Source organism: Eptesicus fuscus, chromosome 9 (genome assembly GCF_027574615.1).
Source record: "Eptesicus fuscus isolate TK198812 chromosome 9, DD_ASM_mEF_20220401, whole genome shotgun sequence".
Lineage (NCBI taxonomy): Eukaryota > Metazoa > Chordata > Mammalia > Chiroptera > Vespertilionidae > Eptesicus > Eptesicus fuscus.
In genome coordinates, this window is record NC_072481.1 from 66,833,064 (window position 1) to 66,852,266 (window position 19,203).

The following is a 19,203-nucleotide window of genomic DNA, read 5'->3' on the forward strand; positions in this document are numbered from 1 at the left end:
ATGTGTTTCATGCCCTCCTAGCTGTGTGCACTGGAAAGAGTAATTTCTCTGTGTCTCAGTTTGTTCTTCCATAAAATGGCAACACTAAAAATTACAATCTCTTGGTCATTACCATCATTAAGAAGATAAAATATATTATGAAATTTTAATGTTCTTAAAATCATGTGTTGCATATTGAATCCTATGTTAATATTGATTAAAAAGTGAGTGTCTAAGAGGGCAGGGAGGTAAAGTTCTAAATGCAGGTGTGGATTTGGACTGAACAGTAGCATTTCTTTATCCAGAGCAGTCTTGGGATGTTGAAGCACAGATTCAGGAGTGGCTACCAGGGTTCAAATCACTTCCTGTTAATTTGACCTTGAAAAAGGAACTTACCTCTGTGAGCCTGCATTTTCTTAGTGTGATAGATAAAGCAAGAATTCCTGCCTGACTCATCACTGTACAGACTGGTAACACACAGGGTCTCCATAATTAATGATTAACGTAGTGTTAGGCATTGTGTTGAAATATGTTTTTATGTTCAGCAAACTGCAAATTGCCAACAAATAATAAGGTGTCTAAAATCTTTTTCTCAGAAAATAACAAAAAAATTTAACACACTTTCTCTGTACAACTTCTCTTCTTTATCTAAAGGTGATTGGGAACAGGGTTGGGGAGTAAAACATTAATCTTCTAGCACTGTGATATAAGCAGGAGGAATTACAGAGTTTATTTCTTAAACTGAATATTTAAAATTTTGGGTAGGAATAGATAAGTTAACACAATTTTTTTAAAAATGTAAGTAAACTGAAATACCCAATCCAAAAGCAGGTAAGTTCAAATGAATAAGTAAAATGAAATAGTTGTCTTGTATGGAGTTAGTTGGTTTCCAAAGTTCCTCCTCAGGAGAGTCAGTCATCTGAAGTGGTGGTGAAAACCACCCCAAGCCTTGACTTTTCAGCAAGGATGACAAGACATTCTGAGATGGTTCTTATAATGCCTGCTAAACAAACACTCTTAGATCTTATACTTATTTCTAGCAGTTGGTGATGAATTGAAGTATTCTATATCACACAGCTTTGTGCTCTCTTTGGAATATTAAGTATTGTTAAATTAAAAAATAATCAGAGACAATCTTTCAGGAATTAAATTGTCTGTAAGTCAAGGACCACCTTTTCTCTCAGTTTCTCCAGGCCTGGAGGTGGGGCTAAGATGGTGGTTGTGGTGCAGGGACAGTCTGAGAAGGGACAGGGAGATGGAGGGGGAGAGACTCCATCAGGAGCCTCTGCAAGTGGATGGGGTTTACTCCATCCATCCCAGGAAGGATTTAGCCCCTTTTGGCATTCGAGGGACTATGGGTTCCTCCTCTCCCCATGGAGGGCTGTTTGTGTAGCCCTGGGAGGGTTCCAGAGGGGTAGCTCACCCTGGAGACAAGGTGGATGAGTGCTGGTCGCTTCACAGAGAGGCCTCTGATCCAAACAGAGACTCTGAGCTGCTGGTAGCCAGGCCCAGTACTAGCCTCCTGCCGCCCCTCTGCTCTCCAGTGCCAAGCCTGGGCTTCCAGTGTGAGGTTTGTGTTTGGATGTGTGTTATTGTTAATGAAAATGGGCCTGGAAGAGCTAGTTCAGTGGGAACCTACATGTCTTGGGTGCTGCAGACAGGGGACAAGTTCTCAGCTGTCCTAGGTCTCCCCTCCCTCACTCCTCCTGCATCTGGCTCTACTCTATACTGACTATTCTCACTGGAGGCTAAAAATAATGACGATATTTCAGCCAAGTAGTTAAGGGTCGGGTTGATTAGAACCCAAATCAAAATGGAAAGGACATTGCTTTTTTGCTGTTAGAGAAGTAAGTGAGGAATGAAATTCATGCTAAGCCAAGGAGTTCAGAGGCAGTTTCTAGAAAGTAGGGACAAAAGTTCTTGAGAGCACAGAGAGGTTAGGTAAACAAAATGTTGGGTTTAGTGATGCACCACAGTGGGTTCTTTAAAGAGAAATTTTTAGTAGCATAGTGGAGGAGATTTCTATAACTTAAGAAGTGAAACCCCCAATTGGTCTAGTACCCACCTGGCAGCATACACAATTATCACAATACTAGAGGCCCAGTGCACAAAATTCGTGCACTGGGAGGAGGGGAGGTGGGGGGGGTGTGCCCCTCAGCCCAATCTACACCCTCTTCAATCTGGGACTCCTCAGGGGATGTCCAACTTCCAGCAGTCGGACATCCCTCTCACAATCCGGAACCGCTGGCTCCTAACCACTCACTTGCCTGCCTGCCTGATTGTCCCTAACCCCACTGCCTGCCTGCCTGCTCGCCCCTACCTTGATCTCCTGACAGCCTGATTGCCCGCAACCAATGTACATGCCCTTAACCAGAATCGAACCTGGGACCTTCCAGTCCGCAGACCGACGCTCTATCCACTGAGCCAAACCGGTTTCGGCTGATCAGTGATTCTTATCATTGATGTTTCTATCTCTCTCTCCCTCTCCCTTTCTGAAATTTTAAAATATATATTTTTTAAAGAAAACACATGATCTTCACTTTGGGCTTTGTCATCTTACAATATCCTTTGTGCAGGGTTTTAACTTCCCTCAACTTTCCTTTACCCACCTTTAAAGTGCAATCTATTTTGGGGAAGATGATCAGGAAAGTGATTCCAGTGGGTAGAAGTTTTTTTTGGAGGGGATGGGTCATGAAGATATTTAAAAATTGAGCATGATGATGGTTGTACCTCTCTGAATTTACTTTAAAAAACCAGTTCATTGTACACTTTAGGTGACATGTACAGTATATGGGTTATATCTCAACAAAGCTGTTTTTTTATTTCTTTTTAAATAAAGACCAGTCTTATCAACTGCAAATGTTTTCAGAGGCCCCTCAAGATTTGCTCACCATGTCCCAAATCACGGCTGTGATTCCCAGTTGCCTCCAGTCTTGGTGGATCTGGATGGTGTGGTTTGCAAAGGAGAAGGTGGCAAGAGGCTTATGGAATTTCGGCAACCCCATTCCCCCGGTCTCCTCATAGGGCACCAGGGCCATTCCCACTGTGCCAGCTCTGCTCCCTTTAACCTGTTGGGCAAAAGAATCCTGCGTGCTCTGGCCAGAAAGTGCATTCTTTCTTAGGTGGCCCGGATGCTTTTTTTAAGGTCGTTTTATGGATTCAAAAGAATAAACAGAGATGTGGAAAGCTTTTGTCAAAATCCTTTTACATGGTTCTTCCAGTCTCATGGGAAATGAGATGTGGCTCTGAATTCATGCCAAAGTGTGTCTTTGGGCAAAAGCACCCAGAACGGCACAACTCCTGCAGAATGCGCCACACACTTTGCTGTCAGGATTCAGGGAGGCTTGAGGGTGAGCGAGGCGGCGGTGCCAGCACAGGACCTGGGAGAAGGTAGCGCTTTCTACACTGCCCAGGCCACGTGGACTACAGCAGTACCCGCCCAGGTGGGCAGGGTGTTTCTGCTGTTTTGTTTTGGTCTGGCCTCCACCCCGTCAGCCACGGACCTGTGCCTGCACTGAGACTGAATGGTTTGATGGCCCTACTTTTTGGTGGACAGTGGATGCACTCCCAGAGACTGGCAGTTAGACTCTGGCGGCTTCTGAGTCCCTTGCGGGGAGAGCCCGGCCCTAGGTCAAGAACAGACTCAGGCGTCCTCGGCCAGGAGGCCTCCTTGGGCTAGGGGCTGCCACAGTTTGAAGGCTGGCCATGACCCCAATCCTGGCAGGGGTCTCCTCTGGGGTGCTGGCAGGCCTGGGCTAGGGCTTCGGGCGGTTTGGAGGCCGGTCACGCCCCCGATCCTGGCAGGGGTCTCCTCTGGGGTGCTGGCAGGCCTGGGCTAATGGCCGCCCTGGTTTGGAGACTGGTCATGCCCCGATCCTGGTGGGGATCTCCTCTGGGGCGCTGGCAGGCCTGGGTTAGGGTCACTGGTGGTTTGGAGGCCGGTCACGCCCCCGATCCTGGTGGGGGTCTCCTCAGGGGTGCTGGCAGGCCTGGGCTAATGGCCGCCCTGGTTTAGAGACTGGTCAAGCCCCCGATCCTGGCGGGGGTCTCCTCTGGGGCGCTGGCAGGCCTGGGCTCTGGCGCCGCAAAGGGAGAGGTTCCTGAACCTGCTTCCCACACACCTAGGCTAGGATACATCTTGTAGGAGGCGGCTTCAATGCCGGGGGTCGGTGACCAGGTCCTCTGGAGCCTCGCTTTCTGGGCTGCAGTCCCACGTCTCCCAGTGCCCCAGCCTTGGATGCACCCCCGCAGTTGCCGCCACCACCAGCCACCTCAGCGCAGGCCACAGCAGCTGAAGACAGCCTCTTGGAAGCCAGGCCACCACACCCACCACCGCTAGTAGCTCTCTGCTGCTTGCTCGCTGTGCCCTGTCCACTGGGGTGGGGAAATGCTCCCAACCCAGAGGCCCTCCCTCCCTCCGCAGCCTGGCTTGGGAAGCTGGCCTCATGCTGGGGCTACGATGCCAGCGTCCCCACTCAGCCACTATGAGTGTGACGCAGACCGCACGGAGGCCCACCTGGAGAAAGCGGACCGGAGCTCTGCATCCGGCTGCTGCAGATGCCCTAGGTGGTCAACGACCTCCCGCTCCTTCCACCGGCCCCATTGATCCCTCTCAGCACCAACCATTTAGGCCAGGGTGGCGATCAGCCCCGGGACTCCCAGGGAGTGCCTGGCTGGGCCCGCCCACGGCCCCCCGGGGTGGCGATCGCCCCTGGGACCCCCGGGAAGCACCTGGCTGGGCCCGGCCACGCCCCCCCAGGGTGGCGATCGGCCCCAGGACCCCCGGGGAGCGCCTGGCTGGGCCCACCCACGGCCCCCTGATGGCAGTCGCCCCCGGGACCTCCGGGGAGTGCATGGCTGGGCCCACCCACAGCCCCCCGGGGTGGCAATTGGCCCCAGGACCCCCGGGGAGCGCCTGGCTGGGCCCGGCCATGTCCCCCAGGGTGGCGATTGGCCCTGGGACCCCCGGGAAGTGCCTTGCTCGGCCCGGCCATGCCCCCCTCTGAGTTGCAATCTGCCCCGGGACCCCCCAGAACTAAGAGGATTGGGCACCGCCATCTTGGTCTTTTCAACTGCCAGATAGGCCACCCGGAGTCCCGCCCCCAGTCTCTCACAGGCCCAATCATGGGCATAGTGGAGGTGCGGTCAATTTGCATGTTTCTCTATTATAAGGTAGGATGTACCAGTGAAATGTACCACCAGGTATTGCTGGAAAACAATAGCAGTGCCAAAATTAAAAATCTCAAATATATACAAGTTATAAAGACTGCTAAACTAATATCACACAATATGATTACACTAGTAGCCCGGTGCACGAAATTTGTGCACATTAAAAAGGAATTAATTAGATGAAATATTTTAATATTGCTATTTGTCCTTTCTCTATAATAAAAGTGTGAGAGATAAAAGGAAATGAGTACAATGTATATGAAAATAATACATAATTTTATTAATAACTAAACAATAACAAAATGATATAAAAACAATAACAAACTTGTAATATAAAAACAACATTGATGCAAATAATGACTGATAAAGTGATTAAACTTATTCTAGTATCTCCCTGTATACCACATTAAGAGTAAAAACACTTTCAGAGTGCTTGACTAATTTTCCTTGAGATAAAGTATTTACAACTTTAACGTAACATGTTCTTTGAACTCAAGAGAAAGCAACAGACATAATTGGTTTGGCTCAGTGGATAGAGCATTGCCCTGTGGACTGAAAGGTCCCAGGTTCCATTTCGGTGAAGGGCATGTACCTTGGTTGCGGCACATCCCCCGTTGGAGGTGTGCAGGAGGCAGCTGATCGATGTTTCTCTCTCATTGATGTTTCTAACTCTCTATTCCTCTCTCTTCCTCTCTGTAAAAAATCAATAAAATATATATTTTTTTAAATGCTGACATAACGGGAAATTATCTTTGAATTAATTTAAATGGGTGGCCAGTGTCAGATGGGGACAAATCAATTCTTGGAATCAGAACAATCTCTCCCTCTGCAGATCCTGTTAATATTTCAGCTTTGATAATGTTAGGTTGCAATCTTTTGATAATAAATCTGGTACCATTACAAAGACCCCATTTACTATTAAGATTTCTCAATAGCATGATGATTGCACCCACTTTCAATTTTAATTTATGACACGACATTCCAGAAGGAGTAATACTATTAAGAAATTCAATAGGAAAATTTTCCTTTTCAGCATCATCTGTTGAGTCAATGGAATCATCACTCAAATAGGTGTGAAAATCTCCATCAAGTATATCCAAAATGTCTTCATTTAATTTTTGAACGTGCTCATTTTCTGAACAAAGAATTGCACGTTTAGATATATTTTTAATATTATCTATAGATATACTATTTCAAAGGTGGCTTTAATAATAGATCCATTTAAAATCATTTCATGAAATGTATATAGTATTGAAATTCCTATCCATTCCTAAATGAAAACTGCTATCAAGTTTGCAATCTCCAAGTTTTACTAACCATTCACTATAAGCAGAATCCTCTGATCTCATATTTGTTTTAAGAGACAACTGTCTGAAACATCCCCAAACACTACAGTACTTTAAACTCATTTGTACTATGGCCAATTGTATAGCATGGCAGCACAAAAATCCCCTCTGAAAAGAACTTTCCCACCAAATGCAACATTCAAATTAGCGCCAGCGAGAGCTTTATATGTATGGCACGTGTGCGAGTCAAAGTTTATTTTTAAATTTCCAGTGTGAATCATATGTACCGATTGGTTGGACAGATGGACAAATGTCGGTCACTTAGCCTTTTATCTATACAGATTATGAGTCATGATTTTACCTTTTTAAAAAATTATCCTTTAAGCTGAAACCGGTTTGGCTCGGTGGATAGAGCGTCAGTCTGCGGACTGAAAGTTCCCAGGTTCGATTCTGGTCAAGGGCATGTACATTGGTTGCGGGCACATCCCCGGTAGGGGGTGTGCAGGAGGCAGCTGGTCGATGTTTCTCTCTCATCGATGTTTCTAGCTCTCTATCCCTCTCCCTTCCTCTCTGTAAAAAATCAATAAAATATATATTTTTTAAAATTATCCTTTAATACCTCCAAAGCATAATGAGTAAGAATCTGAAGGTTTATGTGGCTTCTGTTTGGTTTCTAGGACAAAGTTCTTTCCTTTACCCACCACTCATTTCTCTCCTTTTACTCTTGAATGTTAATTCCAACATAATTTTTGTAACACCTCTTGAAAAGGATCCCACCAAGTTTTTGATAGTCCACATGATAAAACTTACAGAAAAACTACAGCATGAGACTTTCATTCTCTCACTAACTTCTTGATATAACTGTAATTCCTCAGTCTCTATAGAATGAAAAAGGAAAATAAAAGTGCCTTCTCTCATTCCAAGGCCTTTCTCAGTCAGGCAATCACAAAAAGAATGAGCCTACAATTCATGCAATGTAATCTCTATCAGGCATAATTCAAATCAAATCCCATCAGGCAAAGTCTGGGATAACTAAAATGTATAAGAGAACAGTGGTGACTGGGGAGAGAACTTATGATACCTTGTCTCCTGCTTTTGCTGAATATTCTTTTTGTTATGCTAGACTCCAAGTCCCTATCGGGAACCTGGTCAGGCAGCTGCGGGCGCTAACCCACGCCACCTGCCCTGGTCCGTGATCCGTGATGGCGGACCTGGGCAGGCGGCTGCGGGCGCTAACCGCCTGCCCCAGTCCACCATCATGGCTTGGATCCCACCGGCAGAAGGTGCTGCCCCCTCCCTCCCCCGCCATCTTTGCTGGTTTTATGTGTATATTTGCTCCTGATTGGCTGGTGGGCATGGCTGGTGGGCGTGACTGGTGGGCATGGCTTATGACCGTAGCGAAGGTATGGTCAATTTGCATATTACTGTTTTATAAGGTAGGATAATAGAAAAACAAATACACTAAGTAAAATAGCTTATCTTTTAAAACACAAAAGTTATTTATCAGGAAACATTTTCTGTTACATATTGTGTATTGTCATTTATTGTTCATTCATTTTTTTAGACAAGTATTTGGTAATCAATGATGATATGTAAAGTCTGTCATATATTAATGTTCCAATATGCACAGATCAGGTATTAAAGTATAACAGATAGGAAAGGAGGCTTGAAATAAGAAATTTTACTAGTCTGTTTGGTGTGGACAGAAAGCAAGGGCAATTGATAAGGTTGCAGTGTCCAATAAAAGTGGTTTCTCTTGGAGAGCAAATAAGGAGACAAAGCTCAGGAGAATAGCAGTTTGGAGCTGAAGAAAATTATTTTATCCAGGAAGTAGTTAAATTTAAAATAATGCAGAAAAAACAATGTGCTGTGTATGTTTGCATGCAGACTCTAGTTGCAATCTCTGGGGGGTGGGGGGATGGAGGAGGGTGGTAGGCATATGAAATGACCAAATCTAGAATAACACCTTGCACTTGGTGATTTAGTACAGGGAGAATTATTTTCTAAATTAATAACAAAGAGCTTGTTAATTGTCATAAGAGACAGTTGAAATAATGAAGTCAGTGGGGCTTAAACTATGTGATGGGTTAGGAGAATTGATCTGTTCCCAATACCCTAGTATGAAGAAGACATACATTTGGGAGGCCCCATAGCTCCTGCCAGCTGTGCATGTTCCAGGGCTTACATATGTTGTCCTGCTTCTCTGTACTTCAGAGAGGACCTAACCCCTGATGTAATAAGTGCAAGGCCAGAGAACTTGCCATGGAAGCTCCTACATTCAACATGAGTGACCCTTTGTTTTACTGAGAGGAGAATCCTTAGGCTGCAGACATTGTTTACATGAGCTCTCTCTTTGTTATATCCAATCCTATATAAGAAAGCCTACTATGCAAATCGACCAAACGAATGGTGGACGACAGGTCGCTATGACGCTCCTGACCACCAGGGGGCAGACGCACAATGCAGGAGCTGACCCCTGGTGGTCAGTGCACTTCCACAGGTGGAGTGCTGCTCTGCTGACTGGGATTAGTAGCACTCCCACAGTGCCCGATCTTTGCAGGCCGTGCCCCCCACCAGTGCTCTAATTCCGTGCAACAGGCCTCTAGTATAGTCATAGTTGGCAGCATTTAACCTGAGCCTGCAGAAGAAAAAGGAAGACATCTATCACTGTTTTGTCAGTCCTCCTGCTTTGTTAAGCTTTTTCCTATATTGTAGGAGAAAAGTCTCTTCTATTATTATTATTATTAAATTTCTAAAGAGTTCCTGGCATCTTATTCCCTCTGTACTACTGTAGAATTACCATCCTATATAATAAAGAGGTATTATGCAAATTGACCATCACTTCAACACACAAGATGGCAGTCCCCATGTGGTCAAAGATGGCCACCACAAGATAGCCAGGGGAGGGCAGTTGGGAGGGACCAGGCCTGCAGGGGAGGGCAGTTGGGGGTGATCAGGCCTGCAGGGGAGGGTAGTTAGGTGTGACCAGGCTGGCAGAGGAGGGCAGTTGGGAGGAACGAGGCCTGCAGGGGAGGGCAGTTGGGAGGGACAAGGCCTGCAGGGGAGAGCAGTTACAGGGACAAGGCCTGCAGGCGAGGGCAGTTGGGGCCACCAGGACTTCAGGACAGGGCAGTTTAGGGCAATCTGGCCAGCAGAGGAACAGTTAGGGGTTGATCAGGCTGGTAGCAGAGTGGTTAGGGGCAATCAGGCAGGCAGACAGGCGAGTGGTTTGGAGCAAGCAGTCCTGGATTGTGGAAGGATGTCCAACTGCCCGTTTAGGCCCGATCCCACTAAACAAGCAGTTGCAACATCTCTTGAGGGGTCCCAGATTGGAGAAGGTGCAGGCTGGAATGAGGGACACACACACACACCCCTTGTGCATGAATTTCTTACACCGGGCCTCTAGTAATAAATAAATGTTGTGAGGACTAGACAAAGCAGTAGAAGATGAGATCACTGGTGAGGCAGGCTATAGCCACATCTGAGGAATCAGTGAAAGGAATGTAGAAATGTCCAAAGTGGCTCACTTCTCACAATAAAAAGCATGCTTGTGAACTGCCTTCCCCCCAAAATTGTTGAAAACATTCTTGTATAGATCTTTTGATTTTTGATCAAGTGGGGGATCCTCTTCCCCACTGGGTGCTGCTGGAGGTAGAGTTCTTAAGATATCCAGAGAAAAAGAATTTTCTGAGACTTGCACAGAACAAGTGATTATTATTTGCATGGAATTAAATCCATGTGTTTCTAAAGTCCCATTTCCCTTAGTCCAGTCAGAAGTGTACCTGGGGTTTCCGTACAGCATCAGGCTAGAAGCAAATCCAGTGTCCAGAGTTTCTGTTTCATAGTGGAGCAGGGCTCAGTACAGCCTCAGGCTAGTTGCAGTCCATTAGGCCACTGTGTGTGTGGGTTCACATGGCCATGGGGCATGTGAGTAGACATCAGGAAACCAAGCATAAGCCATGAGCCAAGTGTGCCAGGAGCAACAAAGAGAGAATGAGAGAGAGAGAGAGAGAGAGAGAGAGAGAGAGAGAGAGAGAGAGAGAGAGAGAGAAACTCCTTTGTTAGGGGATTATGTATCCCAAATCTTCGTGCCCTTGCAACAACCACATCCATTTTGGCTAATGACTTTTGTTCCCAGGGATGACTGACAGATAAGTATCTTTCCTATGTCATCCTAACATTACTGGGCTATGTCCATTTTCCCTTTGTTCAGTCGTCTTCCCCGAATGTTTTGCGGGGAACACACCTATAATACTCGCCTTCCCTTTGCTCCTTTTCTATTATTAATAACTAGTTAGTTACAATGGTATCACTTTGATATTTTCAATAACTTAACACTTATTTATTAATTTTTCAAGTATGGCAGAGGCCTTTTCCCTAAAGTCTATTCTTAAGATTTGTATAAACTTATTCCAAGATATGCCAATTTCTGGCTAAAGCTTAAAGATTTCTTTTCTGCTTTGCTGTCCTTCACCTCACTTCTGATCCTTCCTTTCTCCAAGTCTGATTATTTAATATCACAATTCTCATGTTAACTGTTTATAATTTGTGTTGTTGGTCATGTGTGTTGGGAAGTTTTGATTGGGAAGCAGAACTCATCACTGCGTCTCATCCCTTTACCCACTATCCAGATGTGCAGCATTCAGAGCATTCCTATGGTGATACCAGTGTGTCTGGGGGCTGGCTCCAGTGCAGAGCTTCTGATTCCAGTGGCTTTGAATGGGGAAAATGAAAGGCTACAGAGCATGATCTCACGACCCTCAAGAAAGCAGGGCTGTGCTTATAGATTCCACCCCTCTGTCAGCTGTGGGCATCATATTCAATGAGAAATTGATCTTCATAGCAAAAGCATAGTTTTCTTTCAATAGAAGCACCTTAAAGGCACACAAGAATTATGGTGCAAATGAGAATACAAAATACTGCCTCTTTCTTTACCATTTTAAATATCATAACTGCACTTTGAGTCAAAGGTGGTGACATCATTGCTGGGTAATTGTCATGGGAGAGAAGCTTGAAGAACCCAGAGCACATGGAGGGTCCCGTCCTTCAGAGAGAGCAGGGCAGCAGGTTCAGACGGGTGTGCATATCCTTTCTGCAGCATTAAGTCCATACTTCACTAGTTCCTAAAGCTGTGTCCTTTATTTTGAGAACCTAGAGAGCAGTTAATATAGTAAGAAAATGCTAGTTGGGGCCCTGTTGGGTGGCAGCTCATAGAATCACCCCTGTTTTTTGAACACCTGGTGTGTATGTGGTAGGAGCCAAATATACAATGACAAAGATAATCAAGTAGATGAGATCACGAGGTAGTAAGAGAGACAGTTGTAAACAGATCATTTTAATTTTGCAATTATATAAAAGTGTGGTAGCTGGGAAATCACAGCACATTTAGCCGAAGGAAGAAACCTGATGCAATCTCAGGAAACCAGGAAATAGCAATGGGTGAAGAGGAATAGAAGCTGGCAAATAAAGGGAACAGGGTGAGCAGCCTGGTCTTTTAAGAAGTCTGTGTCCTGTGTGCAAAGGTCCAGAGTCAATAGACTACACAGAGCGTGTGGAATTACAAGCAGTTCACTCTAACCACAAAGGTCTTAAGCCCTACACCACTGAACAGAATTCTTAAAATGTTGAGCTGACCCTGAAAAAAAATTTTCCTACCAATTCACCATCTTTATAAATGTGAGGCAGGAACTTGGAGATGATTCCAATTGACATCCCAGTAGACTTTATATCTGAACATGAATTAGGGAGAAATCCTAGGACCTATTGAGAGACCCAAAGAACAACAAAGTTAGGATGCACATCTTGCAACTTCTGTTTCTTGCCGTAATAATTAGACTCTTTCTGTTGAGCATTTAAAATTTTGATGTGTATTTGCAACAGTTTGCATTGTCCCTAGCAAACAAGAGAGATTGCCAGGTTCCTGAAACCTTTGCCTACCTAATGTCCTATCAAAACGTCCTTCTGACAGATGACATAACTGCCTTCTACTTTTACTTTGCATATCTTTATAATCAGTAAAGTTAAATGTTTTATCTCTTATACTTTTGCCCATTTAAAAAATGTATTTGTTGCTCTTTGCTCCACATTCATAAGGATCATTATAGCTGACGAAATAAAAGAAATAATAATAACACAGATTGCCAATATTTTCCTCATCATACCATTTGTCTTTCTGCCTTTCTTAAACATTTACTATGAATAAATCATCTTCTACCTTGTTTTTCATTTCTTTAAATTAATTAATTCAATCAAAAGTAAGCTTGTTTTTTTCATTTTGTTTTGTACATCAAATTCTGGTATTTATTTGGTAATCACTCTTTATTTTTAAACTTTTCTTGGGCAAAACTACCATGGCACACATACTAATAAAATGAGCCACAATGTTATGCTATTATAACATAAAGAGCCCTTTATAATATCTTTCCTAAACATTCTTAGCCTTTCTAAAAAAGAAAACTGGCCTGTTTTCTTCATTGGACCAGGGAGTGCTCGAGTAGTACGCTGGCTGCCATATAAAAGAGCTCTACAAAGATTGAAGGCCAGATGTTTTCAGTTTCTTGAATCTCTTCTTTTAGTTGATTTATCTCTTTCCTCATCTTCTCAGATTCGTTTTCAAATCCCTCAATAAGTAGTTCTTCTTGAATCTATAGGAGAGGAGAGAATTCCCTTTTGAAAATTCCAATTAGCAGCACTTGGTATTTAACAACTGCAACAGCTAAGCACATGTTCTATTTTTCTACTAACTTAGATGCTCTTTAATACATTTGTCCAAAAATTTCCAAATATTTGGACCTCATAGTGGGAGTATCCATGCTTTATGCCTTTCTAAGATCCCTCAGTGTGATTTCACTAGGGATAGGGAGGAGCTGGGTTGGGTCAGGCCTGACAACTATGCTTGGAAACTGTTCCAGCCCTGAGGATGCTCTTTGGGAAGTTTGGAGGAGGTTCAATTCAAATTATTTCTCAATTCCATTGAAGTACGATGACTACACATGTAACATATAATGGGAATTTCTGACTCTATAGATCACTGGTTATAAAACTCCAGATTGGGACAGAGCACGCATTTTACTCTGGGTGCACAGAATAAATCAGGCAGATCTGGCAACAAATGCAGCAAACATTAGAGCTTTCTGCATCCTGTATAGCATATCAGGCACAGTCTGACATCTTCCACCAGATGGATTTACTTGAAGTCTCTTTAATGGTTGTAGCAAACATCCTAAGGACTAGGACTACAGGACTAAGGTCCTATTCACTTGGGGGCACAATGAGGCAGTTCAGGAGTCTGAGACACGTCATTTGCACACTGCAGACTCTAATGCCACAGAAGGTGCCGAATCATAGACTTAGAATGACCCGATTAATTTGGCATTTCACTGACTCACATGCCTTTGGGTTTCCTTCAGGGTTTATGACTTCAGTTAAGTGTTTTGTCCTCCCCTTCACAAGGACCCAGGTGATTGATTGTCCTCTATCCACTGCCCAGACCCCACCTGGACTTACCTTCTGCTTGTGCTACAGCATTCTTTCCTGCTCCCTCAGGCGGCTTTCGCTTTGTCTCCTAATCTTTTCCTTCAGTTGGACTAGGTGTTCCTGGAAGCTTTTGTCTTGAGCATCCAATTTTTCCTGCTGTTCCTTCTGTTTCTGTCTTAGCAGCTCCTGTTCCTTCTCAGCTTCCTGATTCTTGGCATGCTCAGCTGTTCCCCAAGAGTTTTACAGAGGAAAGAAAATAATTTATGCTCAGCTGTACCCTCCTGAGCTCAGAGACTAAAGGGACTTTAAAATGGTAAGGAGAATGTGATGGAAAGGCATTAATTGGCCGATTAAGCTACCAGAATTCCCCTGGTTAGTTTCAGTTTAGTTGACTTGTTTAACAGAACTGGAAGCGCCTTGTTTCAGGAGGGTTTTGCTCTCACACCTGTTGCAGGGCACTGCAGGAACCTCCCCTCCCATCTGTGATCAGAGCCCTGACCTGTACCTGCTAGAGCCTTCTCCCCAGCAGTGAGGGCTTTGTCTGCCTGAAGGATGGATTCCTTTGTTGCAGCCTGTGACTGTACAAAGCTCTGGAGGACCTCATGTGCCTAAAAAAAAAAAAAAAAAAAAAGGAGGAATTGACTCTGTAAATTCTTCATCATTCTTAGGATCCCACAGTGGTTCCCTTCCTTCCACAGTCACAATAAAAATCCCAGCCCTGGCCCATGTGGCTCAGTTGTTTGGAGCTTTGACTCTTACACCAAATGGTTGTGGGATCGATTTCCACTCAGGACACATACCCTGGTTGTGGGTTCTATCCCCAGTCCATGCATGTGTGGGAGGCAACCAACTGATGTCTCTCTCTCTCTCTCTCTCTCTCTCTCTCTCTCTCTCTCTCTCTTAAATTAAAAAAAAAAATTCATTGAAAAATTCAGACCTCTTTAGTTAGAATAAAATCCTCAATAGCAACCTCTTTCCTATCTCTCCAGCTTCCTATCCTAATATGCCGGCTACCATCCACCCCAGGTTCCAGACATCCAGGCTTATGTACAGTTTTACACTCATCCTGCATTATTTGCAATAAGTGCACTTACTTTTTCTTCTGACTGGATGCTCATCTACTCTTTCTTTACTCAGGTAGCATGTATTTATACTTCAACTTGTAGCTTCTCCCTCCTCTTCCAGAAAGCTTTGCTAAACTTCCTTCTGAGATATGAATGGCTTCCAGGTACACAGACCTTCCCTACCAGCTCTACCACTTGCTGTCTGTCTGCTCTTAGGAAACTTATTAGCTTCTCGGTGCATCTCATTTCTCAAGTGTATAACGGGGATGATATTATTCTAATATATTGATAATCCAAACATAGCACCTAAGATGATACGTGTAATAGAAAGTGAGTGCTCAATATATGTTAGGCGTCACCATCATTATCATCATCAGCATCAGCATCACTTTCAGTGTATACTTATATGATGACCATATCCCATCAGATCCAATTGACTATTTATATGTCCCTTTTCAGTAAGGTCATAAGCTTTTTGAGAATGTTGTTTCTTTAATTATATACCTCCTATACTTAGCACAAAACTATTATACTGTTTGTTAAATAAAACAAATGTTCTATTTCATCTAGGTTTTGGATAATGATAAATCCCATATTTAGGAAGAAATATTTCTGGTTTCTGTAAAAGTGTCTAACTTACTATGGATATAAAAAACAAAAATGTAGGTCTTGCCATGCTTTGCTTTTTCTCCATATATGGTGTGGTGTGGTCTTAGATTTTACAAAAGCATCCACAAAGACCCTCTGACCCCAATACCCTATCCTCCCCTCTGTTTATATCTCACCTTCACTCCTTTCCTGGGCACCATGTTATAGGACTGTTCCAGCTTGTCCATTGCTTCTAAGTAGAGCTTGTATCCATCAGGCACAAAGAAAGTTCCTCTTGAAATACTTTCCATCAAGGGCTCTGAAAGCTGCTTAAGCTGAGCCTGGCAATATTTGCCAGATGCCTCTTCATTCTGCAGCAAGAAACACTCCTTCTTCATGGTTATGGTTTCCTGTCAGGGAAATGTGGAGAAACCCAAAGGAAAGAAGCTGTTAGTAGGGAAGGTCCAACTGTGATCCTCGTGTAAGAAGCTGTCTTACTTGCGGTCAAGATGGTGAAGCAGGTAACTGCTGTGCTCATCTCCTCCAGGACCACACTAAATTTACAACTAAATTATAGAACAACCATCAAGAACCATCTGTAGCCTAGCTGAAAAGAAGTTCTATAACGGAAAGTATAAAGAAGATGCCACCATAAGACTGGTAGGAGGCACAGGTCTTACACTTATGTGTTGCAATTAAGAACTGGGAGGGATAGTTCAGCAGCTGAGTGCCCTCCACCCACACTTGGTTTCCCACTTCAGGGAACCAGTACAGGAAGAGGAATTCCCACAATGTCTGTCTGTGAAAACCTGGAGGGATTGTGAATGAATGAGGAGGGATTTGGGAGTCTCAGGCATTCCCTTTGAGGGGCTTAGGAAAGGATTCAACTTGCTCACAAACTCACTTGCCCTAGTCTTTCCAGGGCAGCATACAGGGAAGAATGTAATTGACTAGTGTCAGGGCTAGGGTGCAGGGGCAGAGGTCAGGGTGGCTCTCTCTGGGGAGAAGTGGGGGCCGGTGCCCATTGCTCCTTTGATAAGCACTCTCCCCACCCAGCTGAAAAACACAAGTGGGAACCAAATTTGAGCTCTCCAATAATATGGCTAACATAATTTATATCAGAGGTCCGGTGCATGAATTCATGCAAGGGTGGGGTTCCTCTGCAAGGCCTATCAGGGGGTTGGCCCCAGAGGGGGGGACCCCAGGACTTTGACCAGCTCAGGGGAAGGGCAGCAGGTGGTTGGCTGGCTGGCCCCACCACTGATCAGCGTGGGGGACCCAATCAAGGGTGGGGACACTGGCCCAGCGCAAATCAGGGTGGGGAGTCCAGACGAGGGGCAGGGCCAGTTGGGGAGAAGGGCTGCAGGCAATTGTGGGGTGCCGATCAGCTCCTGGATCAGGCCAGTTGGCCACCACAGTGGAACTCATAGCAACCAGTCATCCTGGTAGTTCTAATCATTTCACCGTTTGGTCACTGAGTTTTTATTTATATCGACTAGTGACCCGGTGCATGAAATTCATGCACATTAAAAGGGGATTAACCCTTTGCACTTGCTTGCTTTTTTCTCGATTCCTTTATTCTAATGCTAACCATGTCAAGTCACACTCGACAGCCAAGTGCAAAAGGTTAATTAGAGGAAATAACTTAATATTGCTGTTTGCCCTTTCTCTATAATAGAAGTGTCAGAGATGAAAGAAAATTAGTAAAGTGTATATGAAAACCCTCCTGTCAGAATCTGGGGCTCACCACGGGACCCAGAGTCAAGTCTCTGCCCACCCAAATGCACCTCAAAATTGCATGAGACCTGGCCAGTCCCACCCTTTTCAAACCCTGCCGGGCAGGGGACATAGCCTCAGGTCCTCTGGCTCAGTGCCAGGATGAGGGGTGTGGCCTGAGGTTCCCAAGCCCAGACCAGGGCAGAGGATGTGCCTTGAAGTCCTCCATCAAGCCCCGCCAGGCGGGGGAGGTACAGCCTCAGGTCCCCCAGCTCAGCACCAGGAGGGGGGCGTGCAGCCTCAGGTCACCTGTCAAGCCCTTCTGGGTGGGGAGCACAGCCTGAGGTCCCCTGTCAAGCCCAGCCAGGCAGCAGGGTATAGCCTCAGGTCCCCTGGCCCACTGCTGGGTGCAGTGCACCGCCTGAGGTCCCCTGTTAAGCCCTGCTGGCTGGGGGGCAAGGCCTGAGGTTCTTGGGCCTAGCACTGGGGCTGGGGGATCAGCCTAAGGTCCCCTAGCCCAGCACCAGGACAGAAAGTGCACCTTGAGGTCCCCTGTCAAGCCCTGCCGCGTGGGGCACGTGGCCTGAGGTCCCCTGTCAAGCCCTGCCCCATAGGGTACATGGCCTGAAGTCTCCTGTCAAGCCCCACAGAGGCAAGAAAGGGCATAGCCTCAAGTCCCTGCTGATTGCTCATTAAGGCTCCTTATTGGAACTTGGCCTCAGCTTTGGGTGCAGCCATCTTTGTGATGGAGTGATGGTCAATTAGCATATTCCCTCTTTATTAGATAGGGTTACACTGGAAATTCCTTGAGACACTACTCCAACCAGTTTTTACCTGGTCCAATTGCTTCCAGTAGGTTTTCCACACAACCGGCCTGTCTTAGCTCACACCAACACTGTCTTAAAATCTTTGAAAGGCCTAGAAACACCCACAAAGCAGTGGTTGGCCTTGGCATGCACTATACCTCTTGCTAAGCAACTCCAAGTCTGGTACAAGCAGTGACCTGAATAAGCAAAGCAATCTTGAGAAAGAAGAACAAAATGGAAAGTGTCATGCCACTTGATATGAAAACATACAGTAAATTATAGTAACCCAAACAGCATGGTACACGCATAAAAACAGATACATAAGGTCAATGGAAGAGAATAGAAATACCAGATACAAGCCTCCCCTTATATGGTCAATTAATGTCTGACAAAGGAAGCAAGAATATGCAATGGGGTAAAGACAGTCTCTTCAGTAAATAGTGTTGGGTAAACTGAACAGATCCACACAAAAAAAATAAACACAAAATGGATTACAGACTGAAATGTAAGACATGAAACCTAAAAGAAATTACAGGCAGTAAAATCTTTGACATAACTCTTAGTAATATATATATATATATATATATATATATATATATATGTAATCTTTGACATCACTCTTAGTAAAATATATATATATATATATATATATACATATATATATATATATATATATATATATATACACACACTAGGGAGATTTTCTTTGGGAAAAATGGGGTAATAAAAATAAATATATATATTTGTATATGTCTCTTTAAGCAAGCAAAACAAACAAACAACAAAAGAAATATGTCTCCATCAAACTAAATTTTTTGAAACCATCTACAAAAACAAAAACAAAAACAAAAACAAACAACACTCCAGTGAACAGGAGAAGCTATTCACCAATACCACATGATAGATCTGATAAGGGATCAATACTCAAAATTTTTAAGGAACTCACACAATTTCACACACACACACACACACACACACACACACACACAATTAATATATTGAAAGGGGACCTGAATAGACACTTTTCCAAAGAAGACATACAGAGGGCCAAAAGACATAAAAAGATGCTCAATATCACTAGTGATCAGGGAAATGCAAATTAGAACCACAATGAGATAT

The 19,203-nt window shown here is 44.5% G+C and overlaps 2 protein-coding genes across 2 annotated transcripts in view; both read right to left on the reverse strand.

Moving 5' to 3' along the window:
• LOC103304272 (guanylate-binding protein 4-like) overlaps nucleotides 1-19,203 on the reverse strand; it is a 113,512-nt gene that overhangs the window by 55,693 nt on the left and 38,616 nt on the right. The gene's annotated exons all lie outside the window — the stretch shown is intronic.
• The window catches only part of LOC129147113 (guanylate-binding protein 7-like), a 39,219-nt gene that overhangs the window by 9,364 nt on the left and 10,652 nt on the right, over nucleotides 1-19,203 (reverse strand). The window contains 4 exon segments of the mRNA XM_054720653.1: nucleotides 12,935-13,078; nucleotides 13,941-14,134; nucleotides 14,416-14,518; nucleotides 15,760-15,972. Coding sequence (XP_054576628.1) covers nucleotides 12,935-13,078; nucleotides 13,941-14,134; nucleotides 14,416-14,518; nucleotides 15,760-15,972 — 654 coding nt within the window.